The following is a 25,841-nucleotide window of genomic DNA, read 5'->3' as shown; positions in this document are numbered from 1 at the left end:
CACCCGGGTGGGTTCCGGGGACACCCTTGAGTTCAGTGGTACCCTTTCAGTAGCCTCCCTGGAGGCTTGTTTGGGGGGTAGAGGAGGCAGAAGCCCACTTAGAAGACGTGCTCATTCCTAGTGGTGGTGGTTTCTGAAGCAGTTTCTACTATTTGGTTCGACTGTGAACCAGCATCCTTGCAGGGTCAAGTCTGATGGTGGGCCTGAGCTGTGGGCACAGCCTTCCTTCTCCTGCACCCCACACTCATCTGTCATCTTTTGGGCAGCCCCTCCCCCCTCTCTGCACCCTTGGTGGTGGGCCTGAGCCCAGCCCCCCTGTTACCACGGAGCCCCTTATGACTGAGTGGGTTCCAGGTGCCAGGCTCCTGGGAGACGTGCGGGAGGCAGAGCCTTCGTGCCATTTCTTCTAGAGACAGCAGCGCTGATGGTCGTGGTGTGAGAGCGGTGGTCCTAGTGTGAGAGCAGTGTGTCTGAGAGTGGTGTGTGAGAGTGTCGTGTGTGAGAGTAGTGTGTGAGAGTGGTGTGTGAGAGCGGTGTGTGTGAGAGCGGTGGTCGTAGTGTGAATAGTGGTGGTCGTAGTGTGAGATCGGTGGTGATAGCTCGGGTGCTGAGGTATCTAACCGTGAAACAGCAGTTGCCCCTGAGTGGGGGGCTGCCCCCATCCGCGAGGATGGGTCGCAGAAGGGCCCGCCTATGGGCACTTTTCCAGTGCTGCATCCCCAAGGCAAAGGCCAAGACAAGGAAGAACTTGGCCTCAGCCCAAGTCCTGGAAGCAGAGCGGCCTGAGGTGAGAGCAGCCGGGGGCTGGGCCCATCGGATTGGCCTTCACCCAGCGAAGCGTTGGAGCTGTGTTTCATTTTGTTAGCGTGGTTGTAGGCCCTGCCGGCCAGGGCGTTTTGGCCTTCTGGGCAAGATCGACCCCAGCAGGTTGACCTTGTAAGTGGTTGTGCAGGTGCTGTGTGGAGGACGGGCGGGGGCCCCACAAGAAGGGAAACACTGTCTGGAGGAGTCCTGGGGCACGTGGATTGAGCTATAGAGTCAGTCCTTGAAGCAGAAAGGCTAAGCCCCTTAACCTCTCCCATCTTACAGAGCACAGAACAGTGTGTCCAGTATCTTAATGATGGGTACCTACTGCTCATGTGTATAACATACACCCTCGTAGCTTCACATGTCTACTACATGCCTCGGAACAAGCGTTGGGCAGTGTTCTAGGTGCTGAATACTCAGTATGTAGTAGGGGATATGTAGCCCAGGATTTTTTTATTTGTGTAAAGAAAACTAGAAGAATGAAAGACTCCATGTGGTTCAGTTTGAGCAAGTTCACCACGTGGACGGCACCGCGTGCATGAAAATTGTGATAAAATACATAAAACATGAATTTAACATTTTCTCCAGTTTATTGAATGACTGGGTGACTTCAGTGGAGTCAGGCTAACAGATGGCCTTGGGGTGCCATCAGCCTTTTTCCCAGAGGAACACTCCAAAGCCTGATGGCCTTGTAGATCTTACCTTTCTTCCTCACTCTCCCCAGCGGTTCTAGGTCACTTGTCTGTGTGTCGTTTAAGAATCTCTTTATCCACTTTGTTGTTAGGTTTATGTTTAGGGAAGTTTCTCAGACGTCCCTGGGTCTTGAGAAGGCAGGCTTGGATTCCGGGTTCTCCCCTGCCGCGTGCCTGCCAGGTCGAGGTGGAGGCTGAAGGCCGGTCTGAGTTGTGGTGGTCTGTGTGGTCTTGGGGTCAGTGGACCCCCTCTTCTCTGGAGGGGCAGGGAGACCCTTTGTGTGGAGCCTGAAGAGACTTGACAGGGTCAGTCTTCAGAGTCTCGCTCTCTTTTTAATTTGTGTTTGCATTTAGTTACTTACTCATTTCACTGTTTTCTAGGAGTTGGCAACATCTACGGAAGAACTCAATATATGCCGGGAACAGCTTCTTGCAAGAGAAGAAGAAATAGCTCTGCTGATAGCAGAGAGGAATAACATCATGGTCAGTAGGGGAATTCTCACATGTTGACATTTGCCCCGCGGGGTCACCGCTGGGCTCCGTGTTGCTGTCTTTAAACTCTGTCTGGTTTTCAAGTCATTTTTCACATCTTCCCACTGAGCAGACCAGGGTGGATCAGTTTGGGGTTCTCATACTTTGCTTCAAATTTATGATGAGAGCTACTATAATTTTAGTACATTGGAGGGGGGAGTTCTCTTAACCTACAATTTTGTCCATGCTACAGTTTGTGTGGGGTCTTAGTTCCCTGACCAGGGATTAAAACCCATGACCCCTGCAGAAGTGTGGAGTCTTAACTACCGGGCCACTGGGGAAGTCCACTCTAACTTTAGACTGAAGTGGCGGGATTCTGACTTGCCTCAGCATGTTTCCGGCTGTAGCATGAGGCTGAGAGGGGTTGTCGGCCCTGAATTCAAGCATGAGGTTGACGGTGCTCCTTTGGCCCTGCCCTGCAGCTGCTGCTGGAGCACCTGGAGCGCCTGGTTTCCCAGTATATACCGTCCCTCCAGACGACGGCGGGCAAGTGGCAGGCGCAGACCCCAGAGGGCATGACCATCGAGCTGGAGGTGCTCCAGGCGCTGAAGTCACTCTATGAGCACCACAAGGCCCTGGACACAAAGGTACCAGCCACCCGGCCATCCTGGATTTGTACACTTGCAGCCTTGTTAGGTGGATGATGCACGTATTTATGTAACTAGTTGACTTTTGAGCTTCTTGAATTCTTGTAAATACTTTTTTTCTGTAAGAAGTCAGAGTTTTATGTGGTTAAAAAGTGTTGCCTGCATACATGCTCAGTCATGTCCGAGTCTTTGCGACCCTGTGGACTGTAGCCCACCATGCTCCTCTTTTCCTGGGACTTCCCAGGCAAGAATACTGGAGTGGGTGGCCATCTTCTACTCCAGGGGATCTTCCCGACCCAAGGATTGAACCTGCCCTCTTGCATTGGCAGGTGGATTCTTTACCATTGGTCCACCTGGGAAGCCGCCAGTTGAAAAGTATTAGTTGGTATAAATGTCTCAAGATTTATTATGTTCTGTATATCAATTTGCAATTAAAAACTAAGTAATAGAGTTATTTTAGGAAACATTTTTTTTCCTCTCAAACTTAGAATTTAAAGCTGTTAATAAGCAGATTTTTTGATGTTAAGATCAATGAGATACATTAAATGTATTCTGTTATAGTAGCCGCGTATTAGGGTGAGTATACAATGGCAACCCACTCCAGTACTCCTGCCTGGAAAATCTCATGGGTGGAGGAGCCTGGTAGGCTTCCGTCCGTGGGGTCGCGAAGAGTCGGACACTGCTGAGCAACTTCACTTTCACTTTTCCCTTTCATGCACTGGAGAAGGAAATGGCAACCCACTCCAGTGTTCTTGCCTGGAGAATCCCAGGGACAGGGAAGCCTGGTGGGCTGCCATCTATGGGGTCGCACAGAGTCAGACACGACTGGAGCGACTTAGCAGCAGCAGCAGCATACGATAAGAAGTGCACTCACGTATATACACACATCAACACAGGAGGAGCACTTGAAAGGTGTAGTTTGTTAGAAGAATTAGCTGCCACACATAACAAGGTAAGTTGGATCATTCATCGTGTAATTTCAGTTAGTTCAGTTCAGTTCAGTTCAGTCACTCAGTCGTGTCCGACTCTTTGCGACCCCATGAATCGCAGCACGCCAGGCCTCCCTGTGCATCACCATCTCCCGGAGTTCACTCAAACTCACGTCCATCGAGTCGGTGATGCCATCCAGCCATCTCATCCTCGGTCGTCCCCTTCTCCTCCTGCCCCCAATCCCTCCCAGCATCAGTCTTTTCCAATGAGTCAAGTCTTCGCATGAGGTGGCCAAAGTACTGGAGTTTCAGCTTTCGCATCATTCCTTCCAAAGAAATCCCAGGGCTGATCTCCTTCAGAATGGACTGGTTGGATCTCCTTGCAGTCCAAGGGTTTGTCATTGGTATCCTTTCATTTTAAAAAAGTGTGAAGGCTGTAGTGGTGGACATCAGATGTTCTTTATCTTTCTGATTGAGGACCAGCCCACCTGGGTTATTTTAATGACTAGTAAACTAGACTTGTGGCTCAGAGCTGCAGGATCTCTTAAGCACCCCTTTGTCTAGTCGGAGACAAATTCTGACTCGAATCACCTGTTTCTATTCGGGATGGATAACATCACCATGTATTTTCTTTTTATGCTGTATTTTCAGTTTTGAGTTGAGTTTTTCCAAATGGAGTTTTGCTGTCTTTACTTATTTCTTTATTCTGATTCAATTTTTTGGTTTTCACTGATGATTCTTAAAGAGAAGAATAACCCGAAAAAGATACTAATGGACAGGGTGCTTGATGTAAATCACAAGCAAGAAAACATGCCAAGCGCCAATGGAAAGGCATGTCCTCGGTCTCACTCTCTGTCTGGTTCTCGTCTTACTATCCAGTCTGTGCGGGGCTGCTGAGACCTTTCACCAATGCATCATGTAGGTCTGAGTGGCCGTGAGGGTCGTGTGAGCTCCAGAGCGCAGAAGGCAGTTTTGACTTCACCGATTTTCCGGAAGTGCTGTGTTCCCTCCCTCCCAAAACAAGGCTGTCTAAGGTTTCCTTTCCCCCTTAGAGAACCCGCAACGAAGACCTGGCTCAGGGGCCCGAGCTCCAGGAAATCATCGAGAAGAAGTCACGGGAGCAGAGAGAGATAAAGGACCGCCTGGCAGCCCTCTCTGCCCACGTAACAGAGCTGGAGAACGACCTGGACACGGCCAGGAAGGACCTCCTCAAGTCTAAGGAAGTGAATGTGAAATTACAGCAGGACGTCCGTGAAGTGAGTGACAGTGGACGTGTCTGTTGTCCTGAGGCGGAATGTGGGTCCCTTGTTCTCCCCGTGATCTCAGCCTTGGCACGGCTGCGTGAGCAAGAGCAGAGCACTGGCGAGACCGCCACTGGCTGCCTTCCCGCCTCTGCGTCGAGGTCTCTGGGGTAGAAGAGGCCTGGTCCAGGCGGCCCGTTGGCAGTGGACCAACATGGCTGTGCTGCACCCTGGGTGTGGACTCCTCATTTCCACAAGTTCTAGGGGGCCCAGTGTGTTCCTTTTTAAAAAATTCATTCATCCACTCATTCATTTATTGGAGTTGATTTACCCTGCTGTGTCAATTTCTGCTGTACAGCAATGTGAACCAATCATATATATATATATATATATACACACACACACACACACACACACACACACACACAAATCTCCCTGTGTTTTAGGTTTCCTACCCATTAACCTCACCACAGAGCACTGATAGAGTGCCCTGTGCTGTTCAGTAGGCCCTCACTCGTTGCTGACTTGATGCATAGTATCAGTAGTGTGTATATGTCAACCCCAGTCTCCCAGTTCATCCCCCTACCTGCCTGCTGAACATATTCCCGATGATGCTGAAATTTCCTTCTGATTCACTCAGGTGAGTCTGAACATCTGTGGAGCCCGCTCTCCCAGAGAGATGGGAACATGCTGTGTGGGCTCTGCTGAGGCAGCTTGCCTGGCCATCTTCTCTAGTTTTCTGAGGTTCCGCTCCTTGAAAGGATGTGTGACAGTGATACCAGCGGTCAGACAAGTCGAGTGGCTTTTGCTCACCCTCAGATCCTCAGGCCCGTGCTGTGTAACCAAGGCAGAATCAGGATGTTTCTGGCGGTCATGTCTGCGGGTGTCGTGATTTATGAGAAGCTCCCTAACGGTCACTGTGAAAACAGAAGAGAGCTGGGGGCTCAGGCCTCCTCCTGTGAGCCTCGCCTCTCCTCTCTGCACAGAGAGACAGCGCCCACTCTGCCCCACCCCTCCCCCGTGAGACTGTCTCAGAGGGCACCCCTCCAACATGTGGTACAGCAGGTGTACTTGTTTAGTAGCTCGGTGTGAGAACTCAAAACAGAAATATTTGCACACGTTTGTATAACGTGTTCACACTACTCTTTGGCAACAGGAGGAGATTAGGTGGCAGAGATTAATACACAGAGAATTCTGGAAAAAGCGTTTTTAAGACCTTTCACTTTTAATGTTAGGACAACATCGGTTACTTAGTGAGCACGGAGGGACCTGAAATGGATTTTGAGCCGGCGGACAGGAGTCGCATCGGCAGCAAGCTCTGCTCCTGGTTTGGGCGTTTCCTCCATGTGGTGTAACTGCTTGAGGAGGACTCGGCTGGAGAAGGCTGCTCCCAGTTGTGTAACACTGTGACTTCTGTTTCTACTCATTAATATTCTTATGTAATTTTGAGGAAATTGCATGAGATTTTTCCAACTTTTACCTGAGGAAATGAGCCTCAGAGCTCCCGGTAGGATCTGTTGAAGGTCCCTCCCTGTTCTGGGTCAAGCCCGCCTGTATGGTGTAGGAGATAGAGATCCTCATTTCATGCCAGATACCTTCCCTCCTGGAATTCTTGCAATGACAGAGTAGTTTAGTGTACTTTTTGTTTGCTGGTCGGGTTTATGATGTAGAAAAGAAGCTTGGTAAATCGAGTGGCCAGACAGACGTTAAGACAGATGGGTTCCATCGTGGCAAATGTGACATTTGAGGTAGGTGCGTTTTTGCTCACATCTCAGAAAACTGCCATGTCTAGGACTTTATTTTTGAGGACACTAATTTTATGTTTGATTTGAAACTTAGGATTTAGTCCAGCTTTTTTACTCTTAATTGTATCGCAGTATTCTATGATAATGACTTACCTTTTCTCCTCTGCAATGCCTGGTTGTAGGCTATGGCCCAGAAGGAGGACATGGAGAAGAGAATCACTACACCTGAGAAACGCTGCCTCGCTGCACAGCACAAAGCCATCTCTGTGCACAACCTCGATGATAAACTTGAAAATGAAATCGCAAATAAGGATTCTATGCATCGACAGGTAATGGCTTTTCCTGAACTGTGTCTGACTTCTGTAGTAGTGAATACTGAGGAAGGAAGGTAAAGACCTTTTCATGCGACTCCCATGTTGGAAATCAAGTCCCAGTGTAAAGTTCTTATGACCCTAAAATACTGCGTTCAAAAGTGTGGATGTACATCATGATCAATCAGCTGTACTGAAAGGAAATACATTTTTTAAAAATTGAGGGTGACTGCAACTTAGAGGTTTGAATTATTTGGGATGTGGGTTAACCATTTTGTGGAATTCCACTCCTGACTCTTGTCTCACTTGACTTGAATCTATTGGCTTGTTAGCATTTTTCCTGAAAGAGCAGAGAGCAGCAGGGAACTTCACAGCAGCTGGCTGCCTGTTAGGAACTTGGGTCACTGTGACAAAAGGCAGGGTTAGAGCTCCAGTCTGATTAGGATTTGTACTTCCTGTGGTTTGGTGAGCTTTACTTGCTCCTGTTCCTGTGTGGGTCTCACATAATCAGGACTTAATCAGGAAAACCAAATCTGGCTTCTCCAAAACAAAGTGAGTCAGTCTGGTGTGTGACAATGTTTATCATTGGCCCCACTACAAAAATAAAATACTAGAAAGCCATTGAAATGTATGATGTGGAATGCTAATTAAGAGCATTCTGATATACAAAATAATGGCTGTAAAAGGCAGATCAGAAAATACTACGTACCATATGCTGTTGTTTTCTGAGGGTTTTAAAGCACATCTTATTGTTTATGTACGTACATAGAGTAATACACACAGAGAAAAAATAAGAAAGCTGCTTAGAAATAAATGCTAACCTCTCAGGAACCCGAGCGTATAGATCATTTCATTTTTTTTCTTTTTCAAAAAAGAATCTGTCTAAATGTTCTACACTGAAAGTTTTCAGAGGAAGAAGATCTATTAAAAGAATAATCATGCATTTACAAATGTTAGTTGACTGACATTTCCCCAGGCACACTCTGGTCAGGTTTGTATTTCAGAGGAGATGAAAGCCATATTTTGGCTTACAAGCCCATGGCCGTCTGCGGTCGGTAGGGTTCCCTTCAAATGATGATTCTGGTGATGTTTTAAGAAGGGTCAGTACTGACCCTTAACTTGTCAATAAGAATGAATAAGCTTCTATAGAAACCTGATCTTCTTTAATATATAAGAACTTTTTTTTTTCTTTAAAGACTTCTTTGGAGACGTTTAGGAAAAGCAAATACTCTGGCAGAAGGTGTTCTGCCCACTGAGACCAAGCCCAGGAACACTGAGAGAAAAATTACCGTCACGCGGCTTCCGAAACAGAACTAATCCTGTAGACACATGCATTTAGGTTTTGTCTCAGCTTACTAACAATGGCAGAGGCTGCACCACTTGGCCCGTTTTGATGTTCTGCTTTCCCTTTGTAGAAGGAGGATAAAGACCGACAGCTGCAGCTGTGCCTGGAGCCGGCAGAGCAGAAGCTGCAGCAGATGCTGACAGAAGTGGAGGCTGAGCTGGCTCAGGGGGTGGCTGCGCTCTCCAAGGTGCTTCTCTTGGTCCCCAGGGGGCGGGCGCGGGGAGGGCCTGTTCCCTTGCTGTCCCACCGTGTCACTCCCGGTGCTGCTCAGTCCACAAAGGAGCGCAGACGCGGGGGTCCTGCTGCCCGTCTGCGATGGGAGCGCTCCCTGAGTGTCAGACAGTCCCCGCTCCCATGTCATCCCTACGTTAACTTCCCTGCAGTTTTGTCCTGTGCTCTGTGTGTCCGCAGGATGCTTCAGCTCCGAGTCACTGCTGCTCAGAGTTCAGTCAGCAACTCAAAGCCTAGCAGGATACAGAACGAGAAAAATCCCATTCTCGTTAAGAGATGGCCAAAATAGCTCTGTCATGAGCACAGTTTTAAGTCTTTATTCATACATTGTTGAATAAGTCACAGCGGGGCACGGTGCAGACCCAGGGCCCCACTCCCAGCTTGCAGTCCCCGGGAGCCCACGGGTGAGAGGCCGCGTCCAGGAGACGTGGCGCTGCTAGGGATATGGTGCCCACAGCCAGCTAGCCACCCCATCCTTCTGGTGGGAAAGGTGTTGCCCCGCACTGCTGGTGGGCACTGGCTGGGCATGGAGAGGCAGGCCGGGCCTGTGCTGGCCTGGCTGTTGGAGCATTGCCTGGAGCTCAGGGAGCACCTGAGGGGCCGGCCGGTTTCCCGGAGGCGGGTGGTGTCCTGTGCTCGCAAACCCTCCCCGAGCAGGGTCACTAACAGCCGCCAGGGGGCGCCCTTCTGCCTGTGATCTTCCCCTCAAGGGCTGGTTTCTTCTCTCCCTTGGCATCTTTGCTGTCTGTCCCCGGTCGGCCTTGTAGTCTGAACTTTTGTCTTCCGGAAGCTCTGCCACTAAGGAGGCGAAACTGTTCGAACTTACCTCCCAGCTTAGGAAGGAGGAACGTGTGCCCTCGTGTGTCCCGTGCTTGCCACTGCCTGCTGCCCGCGCTGGCTCGCCCCAGGCAGTCTGAGGAGGGGGTCTGGGGCCAGGGGGAGCACCTCTCCTCTCACGAGCCGGTCACCAGCACCCTCCGTCACCCACGTGTCACACACGAAGCCGCGCCGGCTGCGTGAGCAGGCGTGCGGGTGTGCCCCCCGCGAACCCGGAGCCAGTGGTCCGCACAGAGCATGGCCCGCTTGCCGCCCCTGCGGTCACAGCCCGCGTGCCGTCAGGACAGGGTCGTTGCGAGCGGAGCTGACGCTGTTCTTGGCCGACAGGCGGGAGAGAGACACAGCAGCATGGAGGAGAGGGGCGTGTGGGCCGGAGACGCGGCTGGGCGGGGCCGGCGCTGCCTTTCTCCGCCGCTCCTGTCTCTGGCGTCCAGTGTGCGTGTGTGGCCCTGTCTGCTGATCCAGGCACCCAACCTCGGGAGCAGGGCCAGATGTGGTCGCCCGTAGGTGGTGGGCAGGGGCCAGGGGGTCCCCACGTTCAAGGAGGACGCGTGTTGCTCTGACCAGCCAGGCCGGGGAGCTGCTCAGCATACAGTTGGACCTTACGAGTGGCCCTCAAACCTGAGGGAGCCAGCCCGAGGCCCGTGAAACGGAAGGCATGGTGCCCAGGTGTGGAGGTGCTTGCCTCGGACGTGGCGCTGAAGTCCCACATGCCAAACTGCCGGTCCAGACGTGGGGTGTGTGTGTAGGATGGCTGCTCCTAGACAGGAGGAGAACCGTAGTTGCGCTGCGACAGAAGGCGCTCCAGGAAAGGGCGATGGTGGAGGCTCGCATCAGAGAGCCCTGAGAGAGGTTTCCCGGAAGGGTTGGCCACACAGCGGTACCGAACATCCAGGAAATGGAGTGGGGATCCCAGGTCCAGCCTCAGGGGTCAGTACTATCCCCACCATAGCTGTGTTCTTGGGCCTGGACTGCAGAGCCTCACATGTGGGCTCCCAGGGGGCTGTGGTTCTGAACTCCCATCATGAGACCTCGGTGGGGCTCCCTCTCTGCTTAAGCAGAGAGCTCAATGTCTCCCGATCAGGGGTGCACTTCCTTACTTTCAGAACTGCTGCTCAGAGGCTGTTGAGATTGGGGTGCTGTTTATGACTGAGCCAATTCAAAGTAAACTTTTGGTTTGCTTTAAAAATATTTGAATGCCGATGCCTTATTGGGAAAGCTGTGACAGGTTTTATTTCCTTGGGCTCAAAAATCACTGCAGACGGTGGCTGCAGCCATGAGATTAAAAAATGCTTGCTCCTTGGAAAGCTACGACAAACCTAGACAGCATATTGTAGAGACATTGCTTTGCCGACAAAGGTCCATATAGTCAAAGCTATCGTTTTTCCAGTAGTCACGTATGGATGTGAGAGTTGGACCGTAAAGAAGGCTGAACACTGAAGAACTGATGCTTTTGAATTGTGTTGCTGGAGAAGACACTGTTTTAACAGAAAATATTTAGCAGAAAATAACCTGTCAACCCACTCCAGTACTCTTGCCCGGAAAATCCCATGGACGGAGGAGCCTGGTGGGCTGCAGTCCATGGGGTCGTGAAGAGTGGGACACTGCTGAGCGACTTCACTTTCACTTTTCACTTTCATGCATTGGAGAAGGAAATGGCAACCCACTCCAGTGTTCTTGCCTGGAGAATCCCAGGGACGGCGGAGCCTGGTGGGCTGCCATCTGTGGGGTCGCACAGAGTCGGACACAACTGAAGCGACTTAGCAGCAGCAGCAGCAGCAACCTGTTTTTTGATTTTTTATGATGGGATATTTCAAACATGCACAAAAGTGGACGGAGTAGTATAATAAATGCCCATGACCAATCAATTGGCCTCAGCAATTTCTAACACGGGGCCAATCTCAAATCTAGCATTCTTTTGTCTTCTCTCCATTCTTTTTTATACAGTAGGTCCTAAAACAGCTTTTTAAACCATGAAATTGATGCTCATTTTATAAATCACAGACTTTCCAACTTTGTTATTACAATTAAAAATTGCTTGAGGTAATTATTTCCAGTTTTTTAATATGAATTTTCATCTTGGAAAAGACCCTGATGTTGGGAAAGATTGAAGGCAAGAAGAGAATGGATGACAGGGGATGAGATGGTTGGATGGCAGTTCTGGGAGTTGGTGATGGGCAGGGAAGCCTGGCATGCTGCAGTCCATGGGGGTCCTAGAGTCAAACATGACTGAGCAACTGAACTGAACTGAATATGAATTATCATTGGAAGAAAAGCTATGACCAACCTAGAGAGCATATTAAAAAGCAGAGATATTACTTTGCCATCAAAGGAACACTTAGTTAAAGCTATGGTTTTTCCAGTAGTCATGTATGGATGTGAGAGTTGGACCGTAAAGAAGGCTGAGCACCAAAGAATGGATGCTTTTGAACTGAGGTGTTGGAGAAGACTCTTGAGAGTCCACTGGACTGCAAGGAGATCAAACCAATGAGTCCTAAGGGAAATCAGTCCTGACTATTCATTGGAGGGACTGATGCTGAGGCTGAAGCTTCAATACTTTGGCCACCTGATGTGAAGAACTGACTCACTGGAAAAGACCCTGATGCTGGGAAAGACTGAAGACAGGAGGAGAAGGTGCAACAGAGGACGAGATGGTTGGATGTCATCACTGACTCAAAGGACGTGAGTTTGAGCAACTTCTGGGAGACAGTGAAGGACAGGGAAGCCTGGCGTGCTATAGTCCATGGGGTCACAAAGAGTCAGACACGACTGAGGGACTGAACAAGAGCAATCATTACCAAGAATTCAAGTGATGTTTCATGTAAAGGAAAATATGTGAAAGTCTATCTCCACTGGCTTTTTTTCCAAAATGAATTTTCTCACTTTTTGCTTTATAAATTGAATTCATTTTACACCCTTAACCCAGAATCAAGCTTCTATTTATATACTGGGAAATTCCTCCACCGACGTGTGTGTAAGCCGATCCCCTTTCAAGTGTACTTGTTTCTGAGTGTAACTCTGCTTGCTCCTCGAGCCGCTTCCACAGGAAATGGCTGGTGACACTAAGGTCCCCCAGGTGCTCTGCCAAAGAGAAGTGTTGGGAGTGACCTTTGACCAGTGAAGTCCCTGCCTCCCTCTGCACCCGCCCGTCTGCTCTGGGGATGCTCAAGAGCCCACCAGAGGTGGCCGTGGGAGGGGACCGCCTCGGGAACCAGGGCACAGGCCGCTCACGTCGCGGCTCCCTGGTGCTTTTAAAAGAACGACTGTGCTTGCTTTTGAAGTTTATGAGTTTTTGTTTTTCCTGTTTTAGGCAAGGCAAAGAGAAAAAATGAATGAAGAACACAACGAACACTCATCGGATACCGTGGATAAGCTTCTGTCTGTTTCAGAGGAGAGGCTTCAGCTTCATCTGAAGGAGAGAATGGCTGCTCTGGAGGATAAGGTGAGCCAGCTTCATGGCCCCTTTACAAGAGGCGCATGTGGCCTGGCCTGGCTCGGCCCGGTCTGTGTGTGGCGGGGGTGAGAGGGGGAATCTCCAGGACAGGAGTTGGGAAACTCCCATAGAGGGCCCCAGAGTGAATGTCTTTGCTGGTTGGAGTAGCAGCATTTCACGCTAGTCAATAAGCGTGACAGCATCCACAGGCAGTGTGTAAAGGAACAGACGTAGATGTGTGCCCGCAACCCTTCCAGAAAGCCTCAGTGAGGCGGAATCACCAGTGGCCCCGATGTTACCAGCCGCTGTGCTAGAACATTCTTCTAGGTCCACCCTCACCCCTTCGTTTCTTTCTTAGAAGTTTATTTCTGGGGCTTTGCTGGCAGTCCAGTGGCTGGGAGCCTGCCTTGCAAGGTCAGGGACGCAGGTTCGATCCCTGGTTGGTGAGCTAAGATTCCACGTGCCACGCGGCAATCACATCAAAGGAATCGCGCATGATGCAGCTAAGGCCCGATGCAGCCAAATCAATAAGTTTAGTTCAGGATCTTTTATATAATGTGATAGAAAAGATTGAAGCAAGTAAAAGCAAGCATTCTCATATTCCAACTCCAGCCATCTCTCTTTTTATTTGCTTTGGAAAATGTCTGAGAACCTCTATCAGAGCAGCTCAGTGGGCAACAGTCTGGTTGAGGTTCGGTGAAAACCTGTCCCAGCTGCACCAGTGCCCTAAAGACGAGGCCCAGAACCTTCACCGAGGTCGGCGCTTGGGCAAGGCTTGTCTGAGAGAGACCCATGGTCACTACAAGTTCTGCGGCACATTTTTCCCCCACAAAACCCAAGATGATACCCACACCTCACTAGAGAGCTCACTTCACCCTGACCTGTGGGCTGGCCCTGAGGTGGGGATAGTTTTGTCTCAGGTTTGAATTTTACATGTGAAACCTGCTCCAGTTTCCTGAGTGACCACTGAACTGCAAAAGCTGAAAGCAAGTATAAAGCAGTTTCACTTACCCCAGGGACCTGGCCTCCTTGGATCCAGAAGATCAGTCGGGGAAGGAGGAGTTTTTCTGTGTACAAGTTAGTGTTAACAGTTGTCATCCGGCTTCGTGCCGACACTTCGCTCTGGGCGCGAGGTCCGCCCCTCATCCCGAGGTGCTTTATGCTTTCAGACAGGAGAGTAGCCATCCCGCAGTCCACGCAACGTCTGTTAAGAATTGACTCGAAAGCACTGTATGTATCTTTTTCAGAATTCTCTCCTATGGGAAGTTGAAAATGCAAAAAAGCATTTAGAAGAAATGCAAAACGACAAGGTCCTTAAATCTCTAAATCCTTTAGAAATGTGTTAAGAGCTGAACTGACCTGGGTTCACTGTTACAGTTACTGCAGACGCTTCGCGGAAGTGGAGTTACATTTTCCTTATGGCTAGTCCACTGCTGTAACGTGTATAGCGTTTTCTGGTTTTGAACATTGAATGTGATTTGCATTATAGGTGGATTGAGAGTGTGTGGCCGTTGTGTGTGGTTCAGAATTCTAAGTAGTCCTTTCTGGGTTCACCCGAAAGCTGAGACAAAGCATGAGCCTTTCACGTGGACAGTGCTGTCCGTCAGAAAGATAATATGAGCCACATACACAATCTAAAATTTCCTAAAAATGAGCGGGCTGCTTTTCATGCTTTTTTCACTGCGAGTCTTGAAATCTGTGTGATTTCCACATCGAGCTTTGCACCGGCCTGCGTCACATCCTCAGTGTGCTGCACAAGGCGAGTGACTGCCGTGGCCGACAGCACAGAGCTGCCAGGTTGAGTCGAGTGACTCGGAAACTTGGCCGTTTGACTTGTTTTGCCCCGTGAGGGAGTGAAGTGGGGTGTAGAGGAATGAATGTGAGCGATGCCCAGGAATGAATGTGAGGTCCATGGAGACAGTCTAAAGCAATGGGAGGAGCGAGGGCAATAGAGTGAGTCCTGTCCCCCACCACCCGACCCCCGACCCCAAGTCCAGCTTCTCTCCATAGACTTCGTTGTCGTCAATGGCTGGCCATGTTTCCTCCAGAAGCTTTTCTACACCTGAGATGTGACTTCTTATTCATTATGGTTTATAAGGGTTAGTATTGTTCTGAGTGTTTCTCTTTGCGATGGAACACTTAGAGTACAATTTCTCAGAATTAAGTGTTCAAAAATGTGCGATTTTAAGGCGAGAGAATGGAGAGGATGTGCTCATCAGGCTGATGGGGGTGAACCCATAGGCAGCTAGTTTGCCGGAGCGGAGCAGGAATGATGGCAGGTGGTCCTGGAGCCAGGAAAAGGGGTGGCCCAGCCCTGGGGAGGGGTCGTGACGAAGACAGAAAGCGAAGGTACTGGCCACGGGGGACAGGGAGCCGGCAAGCCAGCAGCTCGAGGCTGCCCCTCCGTTGCTTTGAGGTCATGTCTGGGAAAACAAGGCAGGACCTGGGTGAGAGTAGGGCAGGGGGAGATTTGCGGAGAGAAGGGAGTGAGGTGTGAGGAGAGCGGGAGGGCGGCACGGGGCCCAGCAGGCACTCTTGCATGCGTCTCAGATGACAGAGGCGCCCTTGAGGTGTGCGGGGCCATCCCCAGAACAGCCCGAGGGCCTGTGCCCTGAGAGGAGAGCCACGAGAGGCTGGCCCTCCCGTCCCCTGGCTGCCCCTGCTCACTCCTGTCTGTGCGTGTTCAGACCAGCCTGGAAAACGGAGGGCTGGGAACCCGCGAGGACGGCACTCCTCGGCGAACTAGTACCAGTGATGACCGGTGGGGTGGACCCAGCGGCTGCGGAGCTGAAGGGTTTTTTTTTCTAATTTTCCTTCAGCCTGGCTGATGGAAGCAAGGATATATATTTGCAATTTTCGGTTTTTGTCTCTGACTCCATCAGCCCGCCCTTGTGAATAACCTCATAGGATTGCCTTCCGTCCACGCTGAGACCTGAATGTCACCAGGCCATCTAGGAACTGGATTCTCCTCCTGCCCGTTTCTTCAGTACTGCTCGCTTAAGAGATGGCAGTGTCTCATAAGCATGGCCCATTTGTCCAAAGTCAGGGCTTCCATGTAAAATTGTGTTCAGTTCCTGATAGACTTGAGGTGCCCAGAATGTTGCTGACGAGATGTGGTCCTCTCGTGCCCCAGGTGCAGCCCCTGAAAGATCAGGACCAAGAGCGCGGGAAGCAAGCCAGCATGCTGGCCAACGTGGGCCAGGTGTTGGAGAGGGACGAGGGCGTGTCAGACGGCGAGGGCGACCGGGTCACCGTCTTCAGCTCGCCTGCTCTGCTGTCGCCCAGCGGCCAGGCCGATGCCGAGACTCTGGCCATGAGGATTCAGGAGCAGCTGGACGAGATCAATGAAGAGATCTGGTGGGTGCGCCTGAGCCCAGCTCCCCGGAGACTCGGCTTCTCTGAGGAGCTGTCTTCTGCTTAGAGAAGTCTGAGTGTTCCATAGTGAGAAAACTGACTTCAGGTCTGCTTCAGGAATTTTCAGTTCTGAGATTGCCCTTGATTATAGAGCTCAGTCAGCCAGGGCATTCTGTCCACAGTGTGGTGTCAGCACTCTGTGGGGGGGCATTGTGGGGTGTCCCCCCCTCAGCTCTGGGCCCCAAGGTGGGTGAGGTCCCGAGGCAGTGTCCCCTGTGGCCCGTGCACCCTCCAGCACTGAGGGTTCGCCCTCGTGTGTCCCTCGGAGCCTTCTACGTTCTGGTGAAAAGCCACCTGGAACAGAAAAGCTGGGGTTCTGGGCTTGGCAAATTCCCACTCAGATCTGCATTTTCCTTTTTAGCTTAATACATTGTGAAGATTGGCTTGTTGTAAGACAGTGATCCATGGACCTGTGTTTGAGTTTTTCTCATCTCATCAGTATATTTAAAATGTTTTCTTTAGACCCAGTCTTGGCAGTTAGAACAGTTTACAAAACAGGATAGAACCCAAAGGCCCGCCTCGTGGTGAGCAGGGGGCCCTGGGTCTGGGGGCAGCCGGGTGGCTGGGGCCCCGAGGCCTGCCTGGTGCCACACCCGCACAGCTGTGCCTCCTGTCCCGAGTCCACGTTCAGAGTGGCCGCAGGCCGGTGACCCTGCACAGGACCTGGCAGAGCTGCTGCTCAGATTGTTCTCATCCTGTCACCCCTGGCCGAGGTGCCCATTCCCGCTGGTCGAGTGCAGGGGGCTCGGGGAAAAGGCAGGGGTGAATGGCACAACCAGAAAACACAGATGGTGCCACCTGTACTTTTGACGCTGAGACAGACTGCTTTGTGGGCCGTGTTTGAGCACAGACAAGCTCAGAAAGATTGTCTTTCCTCATCCCCGTAGGAAATTGGGAACACTTCTGTATTAATATTTTTATTTTTAGAGCAAGTTGTCAGGTAAAAATGATTTTTCCTTATGCAACAAGTTGACTTGATGTAAATGGTAAATTCTGTCCATCAACTTGTCAACAGTGAAAAACTTTCAAGATGTATAAGTAGAAGTGAAACTGGAGAGTTTACTACCTGTAAGGATCTTGTATTTTAATGGGAAAATCATTTTACTTGCATAATCATGCATGTAATCTGTATATAAAATCATCCATGACACATTAGGGGAGAAGAGCAGTAACTGTGAATTCTAGGTTAATGCAGCACATTGACCTGAATCCAGAAACTCACACAAAGCTGGTGGAGAATTTCATCAAGTGATGCGTTTGCACATACACAAGTTTAAAACAAAATGAAAAGTTCAACTCAGCACTTCATCTGGTCTGGAGACGTGTTTAGAAACTCCAGCTTGCTCGTGAATCGCTGTTTTGGTTATACGGAGTTCCGGATTCCCAGTGGAAAAGATCTGAGGCACTGACGTGCATCTCTGCCCTGAGAGCAGGGAAGGTAAAGGTGGTCAGCTTCAGGTATCTCCTCACAGGGAGAGTCACCACACAGGCCCCATCAGAATGTTAGAGTAAATAAAATCAAACGTGAATGATGAGGGGACACTTTGTAAGACTCAATGATAAGTTATTGTAAGTTTGAGAATATTCCAAAGAGGGAAAGCTGAACCTTTTTGCTGAGATGTTAATTGAGCACCTCTTCCTGGAATTTGCTAATGGTGACACAGAATGCAAGCCCAAATTTGCTGTCCAGACATGTTCCTCTGCTGACAAAGGCAGGTGATGATTTTATTCTGTTTTAGGTTCATCCCAAAAGACAAAGAGAACACGAATCAGCGGGCGGAGGGGATTGAGAGCAGGGTGGGCAGTGGGAGCTTCAGCAACCTTCGGCGCTTTAAATGCTCCAAATCCCTCAACCTGGATCTCGCCTCCTGGTATGCCGACTCCTTCCCGCCCAGCGGAGGGCGCTCCATGCCCAAAAGGAGGCAGCCCAGCCCTGAGCCAGAAGAAGACAAGCTGGGCTTCATGACGCTGGTATGTGTCTGCCTCCTCCCTGCCGCGTCCCTCCCCGAGCACACTGGTTTTCTTTTGTTTGTTTGTTTTTTCTCTTTTTACCCAGAAGAAAATCAGGTACGTTTGCTACGCTCAGAGGTCTAAGATTTTTAAAACTGCCTAGTCTTGAATCGGGCTTCCCTGGTGCCTCAGACGGTAAAGCGTCTGTGTGCAATGCAGGAGACCCGGGTTCGATCCCTGGGTTGGGAAGATCCTCTGGAGAAAGAAATGGCAGCCCACTCCAGTATTCTTGCCTGGAAAATCCCATGGACCGCGAAGCCTGGTAGGCCACTGTCCATGGGGCCACAAAGAGTCGGACGCGACTGAGCGAAATCATTCCACAATCACACAGCGACAAATTAGTCTTGATATTTGGACCCCTGGCTTAGGAATCTCAACTGGTCTGCTCACTGATGCGCCTGGCCGTGCCCTCAGGCCAGCTCTGCGTGTGAAACCAGGTTCAAAGCCCGGTGCCCCAGGGCCCTAGTGAAGAAGTCTGGCTTCCTCACTCTTCCGAGTCTGAAAATGGGATGACGACCTAGGGCTTTTGGTGACAGAGTGTGCGGCTCTAAAGCACATGTTCCAGCTTTCTTCCATGTTTAGCTTAGGTTTTGCGAGTGCATTGCTGTTTACCCCATGAACTCGTGTTTACAACTGCACTTGTATTTTCACTTTTTTTTTGGTTACCACCCGTTTCATGTTAGCTGCATTGTTAGTCGGCATATCATTAAATTAACTGTGAATCATTTAGCGGCATGTGAAGTGGTAACTAGTCCATTTTGTGGTCTTTGGAGACACTGTTTTTATAATTTGCATCGTTGGCTAATTAGTTGATATTTAAAATTCTTTGACGATTTCTCTGTAGTTTCACGATTGATTTCTTTCCGAGTGTTTGTAAAAGAACAGTTCTGTATATTCTGTCCTGCTGTTGGAGTTCTCTGATGGTGTGTCTGCTTTCATCATTGGTTGTGATTTCCTGGCTCATCCTGTTGTCTGCTCAGTGGTTGTCAGTCCAGACCCCAGCTTCCCACCACTGCCCCGCCTCGCCCCCGAGGCTGCAGTTGACCCATCCATCTCCCCTTCCCCGTCCTCCCACCTGCTCTGGTCATAGCAGTGCTGTGGTCCACAGCAGGCGTCCCCTTAGTCGGGTTTGTGCTTTGTCTTCATGTCTCATCAAATGGTGTTTTTCCCCATAGCAGTAAGTTTGAATTAGCATGTCACTATGCAGTTACAAGCATAATGTAGATGGATCCTCAACCGCATATCATGTGTCATTCATAAATGAGATTATCCTTACCTAAAGAAATGATCTTAAGTGTAGAATTAATGGACTTTTGACACAATATCCTTTCTGTGTCGGTGCTTGTTTTTAAGACTATAAATCTCATCAGCTTTTGCACAGTGAATGTCTCTACTAGACTCTTTAAAAAGCATCTTCTATGGTTAATAAAATGGAAAGACTGCACCTGCTATTATGCTAGCTTGCTTTCTTACATATTTTCACAGGGAACGTGCTTTAATACATTTATTTTGAGAACTTTTAAATCAAATTCTAGGTAAGCATTTTATGTTAATGTCCAATAGGTGGTTCGATTTGTTCAGTGTTCAAATAGGTATTAATGGTAACTTCCTCATCAGTTAAATTACTATTTTAAAGTATAACATGTTTTTTATGAAGAGAAACTAACTTATAGAGAAGTTTGGCTGAGAATAGACAACTGTTAAGGGCCTTTATTGTACAGAATGCTGTGCTTTAATAAATCATGATGTTGTAATAGAATTGTATCTTCCTGAGTAATAATTTATAGTGTTTCTCTAGTAAAACTTGAATAGCTTATTTAATTTCTGTGGTCAAAAGAAATGTTCTGTTTCCAGTTACATGTTCTCTAAGTCTTCATCTCACTTGTAAGTTTGCCATCATTTTTGCTATACTGTGTTTGTCTGTACTGATTCTTGAATTTTTAGCTTCAAAGTCGCAAGAAATCTGGTTTCTCTTCATTTCTTTGCATGCATCTATCAGCCTAGTGATTTAAGGAAGCATTGTCAAAAGGTAAACTATTTAGTAATTTAGCATGCCTCTGTTTCTCTGTGAAGTATTAGAGAGTCCTTATCATTTTACACGAATGAACCCTGTGTGGTTGTGTACTGGTGAATAATTGACATTTTAATGGAAGTAATGAAACTCACCCACCACTTAAAGTATGCTGATGGTTCTGTTGGAAATAGGTCATTTGATGGGACAATTGTAACAGTTTGCCCATCTCCCACGTGTTTGCCTTCTAATCATCTCATGCTTATTTATAATAGACATAGTAGTATTTATTATTTTAAAATTTGTCTTTACTTATATTTTTGGCCATGCTGCACAGCTTATAGGATCTTAGTTCCGCAACCAGGGATCATACCAGTGTCCTGGCAGTGAAAGTGGCAAGTCCTAACATCTGGACCACCGTGGAATTTCCGCTTAGAGTATTTTTTTAAACAAATGACTGAATCAGAGCCATAGAAGTTAGATTTGGGGGAAGGCGATTTAATGACGGTGGGTAGCAGTGTGCAGGAGACTCTGTGCACCAGGCACCTTGTCGAGTGCTTTCCGAGTCTGTCATCTAATCCCGCAGACGCCAGGTGAGGTCCAGGCTGCTGTTATCCCCATTCAGCAGACAGGGACACTGAGGCTTAGAGAGGCCGAGCACCGTGCCCAGGCTCCCACACCCAGCAGTGTGGTTCGGACTGGTCTGATCAGAGCCTGGACACTTCCTGTGGTGCCGTCCAGCCCGCTTTGCTCCAGAGGCTCTCGTGTCCATCACGGCATCCCTGATGGAGGGAGCATCAGGAGGGAGCTCGCTGCCTCTCCCGTTTGGTCACTTGGTTGAGCCCCTGTTGTTGGAGTCCAGTGCCCCGAGGGCTGGCCTTCCTTGTCCCTCTCCCACTCCCAGCCCGCTGATGGAGCACTCCTGGGGCCTTCCTGCAGGACTCGGGCAGCCGTGCTCCAGTTCAGGCAGCTCAGTGCCCGGGAGCCCTTCTGCTGGGCACAGCAGAGCAGCGTCATCACCCTGGGGTTGGTGCCCTGGGTGTGCCGCTCGCCCGCTCTGTGGCCTGCTTTGCCCTCCTGGTAAGTGAGGACACGGCACTGCCCATCCTAGTCACGTGGGCAGCAGTGGGGCGGCTCCCACCCTGGGGGAGGGCGGCCAGGCTGCGGACCCAGAGCCTTCCTTAGGAGGAGGCCCGGGGGAAGGGGCTGGCCGTGGTCCCTGACTCTAAGGCAGGTGTTTGTCTCCACTGAGTCCATAGTCAACCCAGGTGTGTCACTTCCCTGCTCTGTTCTTTGTTGTTTTCTGATTTTTAGAAGTGCTTATTTTAACTTGAATTTGAGATTGATCCCTGTTCAGTTCCATGTGGATAATTTCTAGCCTTTGTAGCCTTCTGTTGTCTGAGGTTTCTTGGTAGAGGTCAGGGGAGGGTGCCCAGTTTATCCAGCTGCTGTTAAATGAGTCCAGCTGTATTTTGCACTAAGTCACTTTGTTGTCACCAAGCTCCTGTGGGGCTGCACGGGACCAGTATTCTTTACAGAATCCCATTAAAAAAGGACTGGTTAGTTGGTTAAAACAACGCACTCATTGTTTATAAAAATACTTGCCATGCATGTTTCCTCAAACCTCCCCTGCTTAACCACACACCCAAATGTATACGTGAGACCTGTCTGGACCCCGAGGGGTTCATCTGTTCCCCACGCTGTTGCCACCAGTGTCTTTCCTAGCTTCAGACCCAGGACTAGCGGAAGAGCTGGGAGTCCAGGCGAGATCATCTTTTTCTTTTTTTTAATTAGTTTACTTTTTAATGGAAGGATAATTGCTTTACAGAATTTTGTTCTTTTCTGTCAAACCTCAACATGAACCATCCATAGGTACACATACATCCCTTCCCTTTCGAACCTCCCTCCCATCTCCCTCCCTATCCCACCCCTCTAGGTTGATACAAGATTATTTCTTAGTGAAGACCTAGGAGAGCTTTATGTAAACCCCAGGGAGCAAATGACACTCAAACTGGGTGTAAGCACTTCAGTGTGTAGCCCCCGGTCTGTATGTGACTGAGAAATACAAGCCAGACACATGGTGTTCGCATGGAGGGCTTAGGTACCTTTTCTGTGTTTCACTTGTTGTCCTGGGCTCAGTAACCTGCATCATCACTACAGATGATCTCGGGTGGTGGTACAAGCTGTTTCCTTTCCTCCTTCAAATCGAAAGGTCTGGACGGCTTTGCTGAGAGGTTTCTTACTCTTGCTAGTGGTGCTTCTGAGCAGCATCTGGCGATGAGCACAGTCCTTTCATCAGGGCAGTTCATGCCATGCAGGGTTCTCGGTGCTGGCGTGGCTCTGCTGTCCTGCCTGGCAGGGCCATCTGTTCGCTGGATTTCAGGGAGTGCAGAGCCCGGCTGCAGGGAGGCTCCCGTCCGGGGTCTCTGCAGTCAGTGGGGTGCTCTCGCTGCTCCACGGCCCCGCTTCTCTTGAACAAACAGTCCTTTAAGATGGCATTAAGCTAGAACAAGGCATTTTTTGTACTTGGCGGATAGCATAGCTGATATATTTTCAAGTAAGTTTCTGGTTATAATGTAAAGCCTGTGTGATTGCCTTTTTCGACACAGTCTATTGTTAGCCAATTTTACACTTACCTCACTCCCTCAGCTGCCAGCCATACAGGAAGAGGTAGAAGATGACACCATCAAATGTGAAACCTCGACCTCCGCCTCGCTGCGGTCCTTTCGGCTGGACCGGCTCACGGGCTCACTGCGCACAGCCAGCGATGAGGACATCAGGGACGCCCGCAAGTAAGGGGCCTGCTCGCCTCGTCGTCAGTTTCAGGAGCCCTGTGGCTCTTGTCTTGAAAGAGTTGCAAGGATGGTTGTAAAGGAATCCCACTGGATTCGGTGCCTGTGTTTAGTGGTGAACTTCAGGTGCCGGGGTAGAAGAGCTCAGTGACCTCAGTGATTTTAGAAAACATCTGTCTCTACGTGTTGACTCCTGTGGGAGGTCTCTTCCTGCTCTAGCTAGAGGTCTGCCAGGCCTGGGGCGCGTTCCTGATGGTTACGGCTCCATGCCTCTCGGCTTTGCTCTTGAGGGTCCCTCCCTTTTCCTCAGGGGTCTCCTCTCAGGAGACTGTCTGTCCCCTCCTGTGACTGACACTGTCCTCATTCAGAGCCCAACCTGCTGAGCTCCCGTCGTGAGCCAGGCAGCACTTGATGGAGGGCACATGTGGTCACCTGCCCAGCAGCCCTGCACAGTGACCGTCGCTCTCCTGCCACGGCCGAGGACGGTCACCCTGCAGGAGGCGGGGGGAACTGCCCAGAACTGGGGAGCTCGCCTTCTCTGGGAGCGTTGTCACCTGCCGAGCAGCGACCCTGAGGGAGGGTCGGGGCGCCCTCTGCACCAGCTCGTCTGGAGTGAAGACCTCCCTCCTTGGGGGAGGGCTCCAGTCAGAGAATCTCAGCTTCCTGGGGCCATTGGTTGTGGCCGGAAGCCTGCATCGCTCGTGTGGAGTGTGGTTGGTGAAGGAGACTCCACTATCTGCTGCGAGGTTGAGGCGTGGGTGTTGCTAGGTGTCCGGTTCTATCAGTAGGTCTTATGGAGGGGTGTGTGTTTGCACAAGGGTGCCAGTTAAAGGTCATTTTCTCTCCCCGAAGCACGACAGGCTCTCAGGACGGTCTCGGGGGCAACCCCAGCAACAGCAACAGCAGCCAGGACTCGCTGCAGAAAGCCCCAAAGAAGAAGGGCATCAAGTCTTCCATCGGTCATTGGTTTGGCAAGAAGGAAAAGGGCCGGCCTGGACACACCAGCAAGGAGGCGTTAGGACCAGGTGGGTGCTTCACCGTTCAGAGGGAGGAGGGTCTGCATGTATGTCCCTTCTGTGTCTCCCCCACTGTCCCCACGAGGCTCCTGTCACTCACGCTGGGTGTCCTCCTGGGAGGAGCGGAGGAGGCGTCTGTCTTCTCTAGGGTCCGAGATGATCAGATCAGTTGATGAGTGGATGGGTGGATGGGTGGATGAACAGATGGTTGGCTGGCTGGGTGGGTGAACGGAGCATGGAATGAGTAAAGCAGATGCTTACTCCGATGAGAAACGTATTCTACGAAACGGGTTGAGTAGGAGCCGGGCGATGACTGTTTCCTCCAGAACAGTGACAAGTGTTTGGAAATGGCCTAAGTGCTCATCAGAGAGGAGTGAGGTACAATCTGTGGGCACCCCACAAGGAACAGCATCCCCTCCTTCCTGCCACTTTCCCCATCCCCAGGAGCTCATGAGGGGTTCTGCCCATGCCCCCCGCCCAGCCCACAGCCACGCAGGTCCTCCTGGGGTCTCCTCATCACACAGTGTTATCATCAGGCCCCCGTCTCGCTCGGCTTCATCTCCTTAAGGACAGGGTATGTTCCTGCCTCTTCAGCCAGATATTTGTTGAGTGTCTTCCTTTTGCTGGGTGTGGGATTTACAGGGTGAGTAAAACAGATGTGGTCTGGAGCACAGTGAAGGGAGAAGAGAGAAAAAGGAGCAGATTGTTCGGTGCTATCCCTCTTGTTAGTGAATACAACACTGAGCTGGATGGTGCATTGATTGTATACCAGACGCTGTGTGTGCCCCTTACCAAGCAGGTGCTGCCACCTCCCGATTTACAGGGGAGGAGACAGTGATGGTCACGCGGTGAGGCAGTGGTGAGGGCAGGTTCACATCCACGCAGTGGGACCATGCACTTTGCCGAGCCCCAGCCACCTCTCTGGTGGATGCAGCGGGAATGAGATGGTTCTATGGCATCACTGATTCGATGGACATGAGTTTGAGCAAACTCCAGGAGAGTGAATTACAGCAAAGCCTGGAGTGCTGCAGTCCACGGAGTGGCAAAGAGTTGGACACAACTGAGTGACTGAACTAAAACCTGAGTTTGTGCTAAACTGCTTCAGTCATGTCTGACTCTTTGTGACCCCAGGGACTGTAGCCCAGTAGCTCCTCTGTCCGTGGGATTCTCCAGGCAAGAATACTGGAGTGGGTTGCCATGCCCTTCTCCAGGGCATCTTCTCAACCCAGGGATCGACCCCACATCTCTCGTTATCTCTTGCAGTGGAAGGCAGGATGTTTACCGCTAGCGGCACCTGGAAAGCCCCAGGGAACGCTGACAACTAGGAAATGCAGAAAATCAGGGGGCTGCTCCTAAGTTAAACTGGAAGAGCAGCAAGCACAGGATGAGAAGAGGAAAACACACGAAGAGCAGCAACAGTGCCGACAGAAACAAGCCGGGATGTGTTCACCCACAAAGAAAATATCTGTGCCATTCGGAGGAGGAGCCCGCCAGCCCTTGGAGGGACAGTCGGAACGGGAATGAAAACCGAGGCCATGGTCAACAGTGCCCACCCACACGGCCCGAGTGGCGTGGTGTCACTCACCGGCTTCCTGTGTCCCCAGAGCTGCTGGGGTGACATCTGAGTTCTGAGGCCAGGCAATGTCCCCAGTGAGCTAAGGCATCCCTGCTCTCCTTCCAGTGCTGCTGTGGGGCTCTCTGTTGGCGGCCACACTCATCGCCTGCTCTGCCACCTGCTGGGGCCCGGCTGTCCCCCTGGGATCCTTTCAGCTCTTGAGCTTGGATGTTCCCAGCCCTCTGCCACGCCGGACTGGGACGCAACTCAGGACTTGGGCTTGAGATATCAAGGAGACCGTGAATCTGGAAGGACACAGCCCTGGGGCCCTGGAGTGAGCATGTGAGAAGAGCA

The 25,841-nt window shown here is 50.5% G+C and overlaps 1 protein-coding gene across 1 annotated transcript; it reads left to right on the top strand.

Annotated features, from left to right (window-relative positions):
* The first annotated feature begins 670 nt into the window (after nucleotides 1-670).
* Nucleotides 671-25,257, top strand: LOC138094948 (liprin-alpha-1-like). The gene is made up of 17 exons (XM_068990956.1): nucleotides 671-787; nucleotides 1,881-1,982; nucleotides 2,453-2,617; nucleotides 3,182-3,197; nucleotides 3,514-3,568; nucleotides 4,275-4,400; nucleotides 4,601-4,802; nucleotides 6,715-6,861; nucleotides 8,259-8,375; nucleotides 9,584-9,691; nucleotides 12,567-12,698; nucleotides 15,823-16,046; nucleotides 17,843-18,074; nucleotides 20,113-20,142; nucleotides 22,774-22,916; nucleotides 23,769-23,941; nucleotides 25,196-25,257. The coding sequence occupies exons 1-17, from the start codon at nucleotides 671-673 to the stop codon at nucleotides 25,255-25,257; spliced, it is 2,151 nt and encodes a 716-aa protein (XP_068847057.1).
* Nucleotides 25,258-25,841: the final 584 nt, after the last annotated feature.

Source organism: Capricornis sumatraensis, chromosome 19 (genome assembly GCF_032405125.1).
Source record: "Capricornis sumatraensis isolate serow.1 chromosome 19, serow.2, whole genome shotgun sequence".
NCBI lineage: Eukaryota > Metazoa > Chordata > Mammalia > Artiodactyla > Bovidae > Capricornis > Capricornis sumatraensis.
Note: the sequence above shows the minus strand (reverse complement) of the source record. Positions and strands in the feature narration are given on the sequence as shown.

Bases quoted from the DNA above. Each gene is read 5' to 3' on its own strand.
- LOC138094948 (XM_068990956.1), top strand. From the start codon at position 671: ATGGGTCGCAGAAGGGCCCGCCTATGGGCACTTTTCCAGTGCTGCATC. The intron at 20,143-22,773 runs GTAAACTATTTA...TCACTCCCTCAG, and splicing joins TAAGGAAGCATTGTCAAAAG to CTGCCAGCCATACAGGAAGA. The intron at 22,917-23,768 runs GTAAGGGGCCTG...CTCTCCCCGAAG, and splicing joins GACATCAGGGACGCCCGCAA to CACGACAGGCTCTCAGGACG.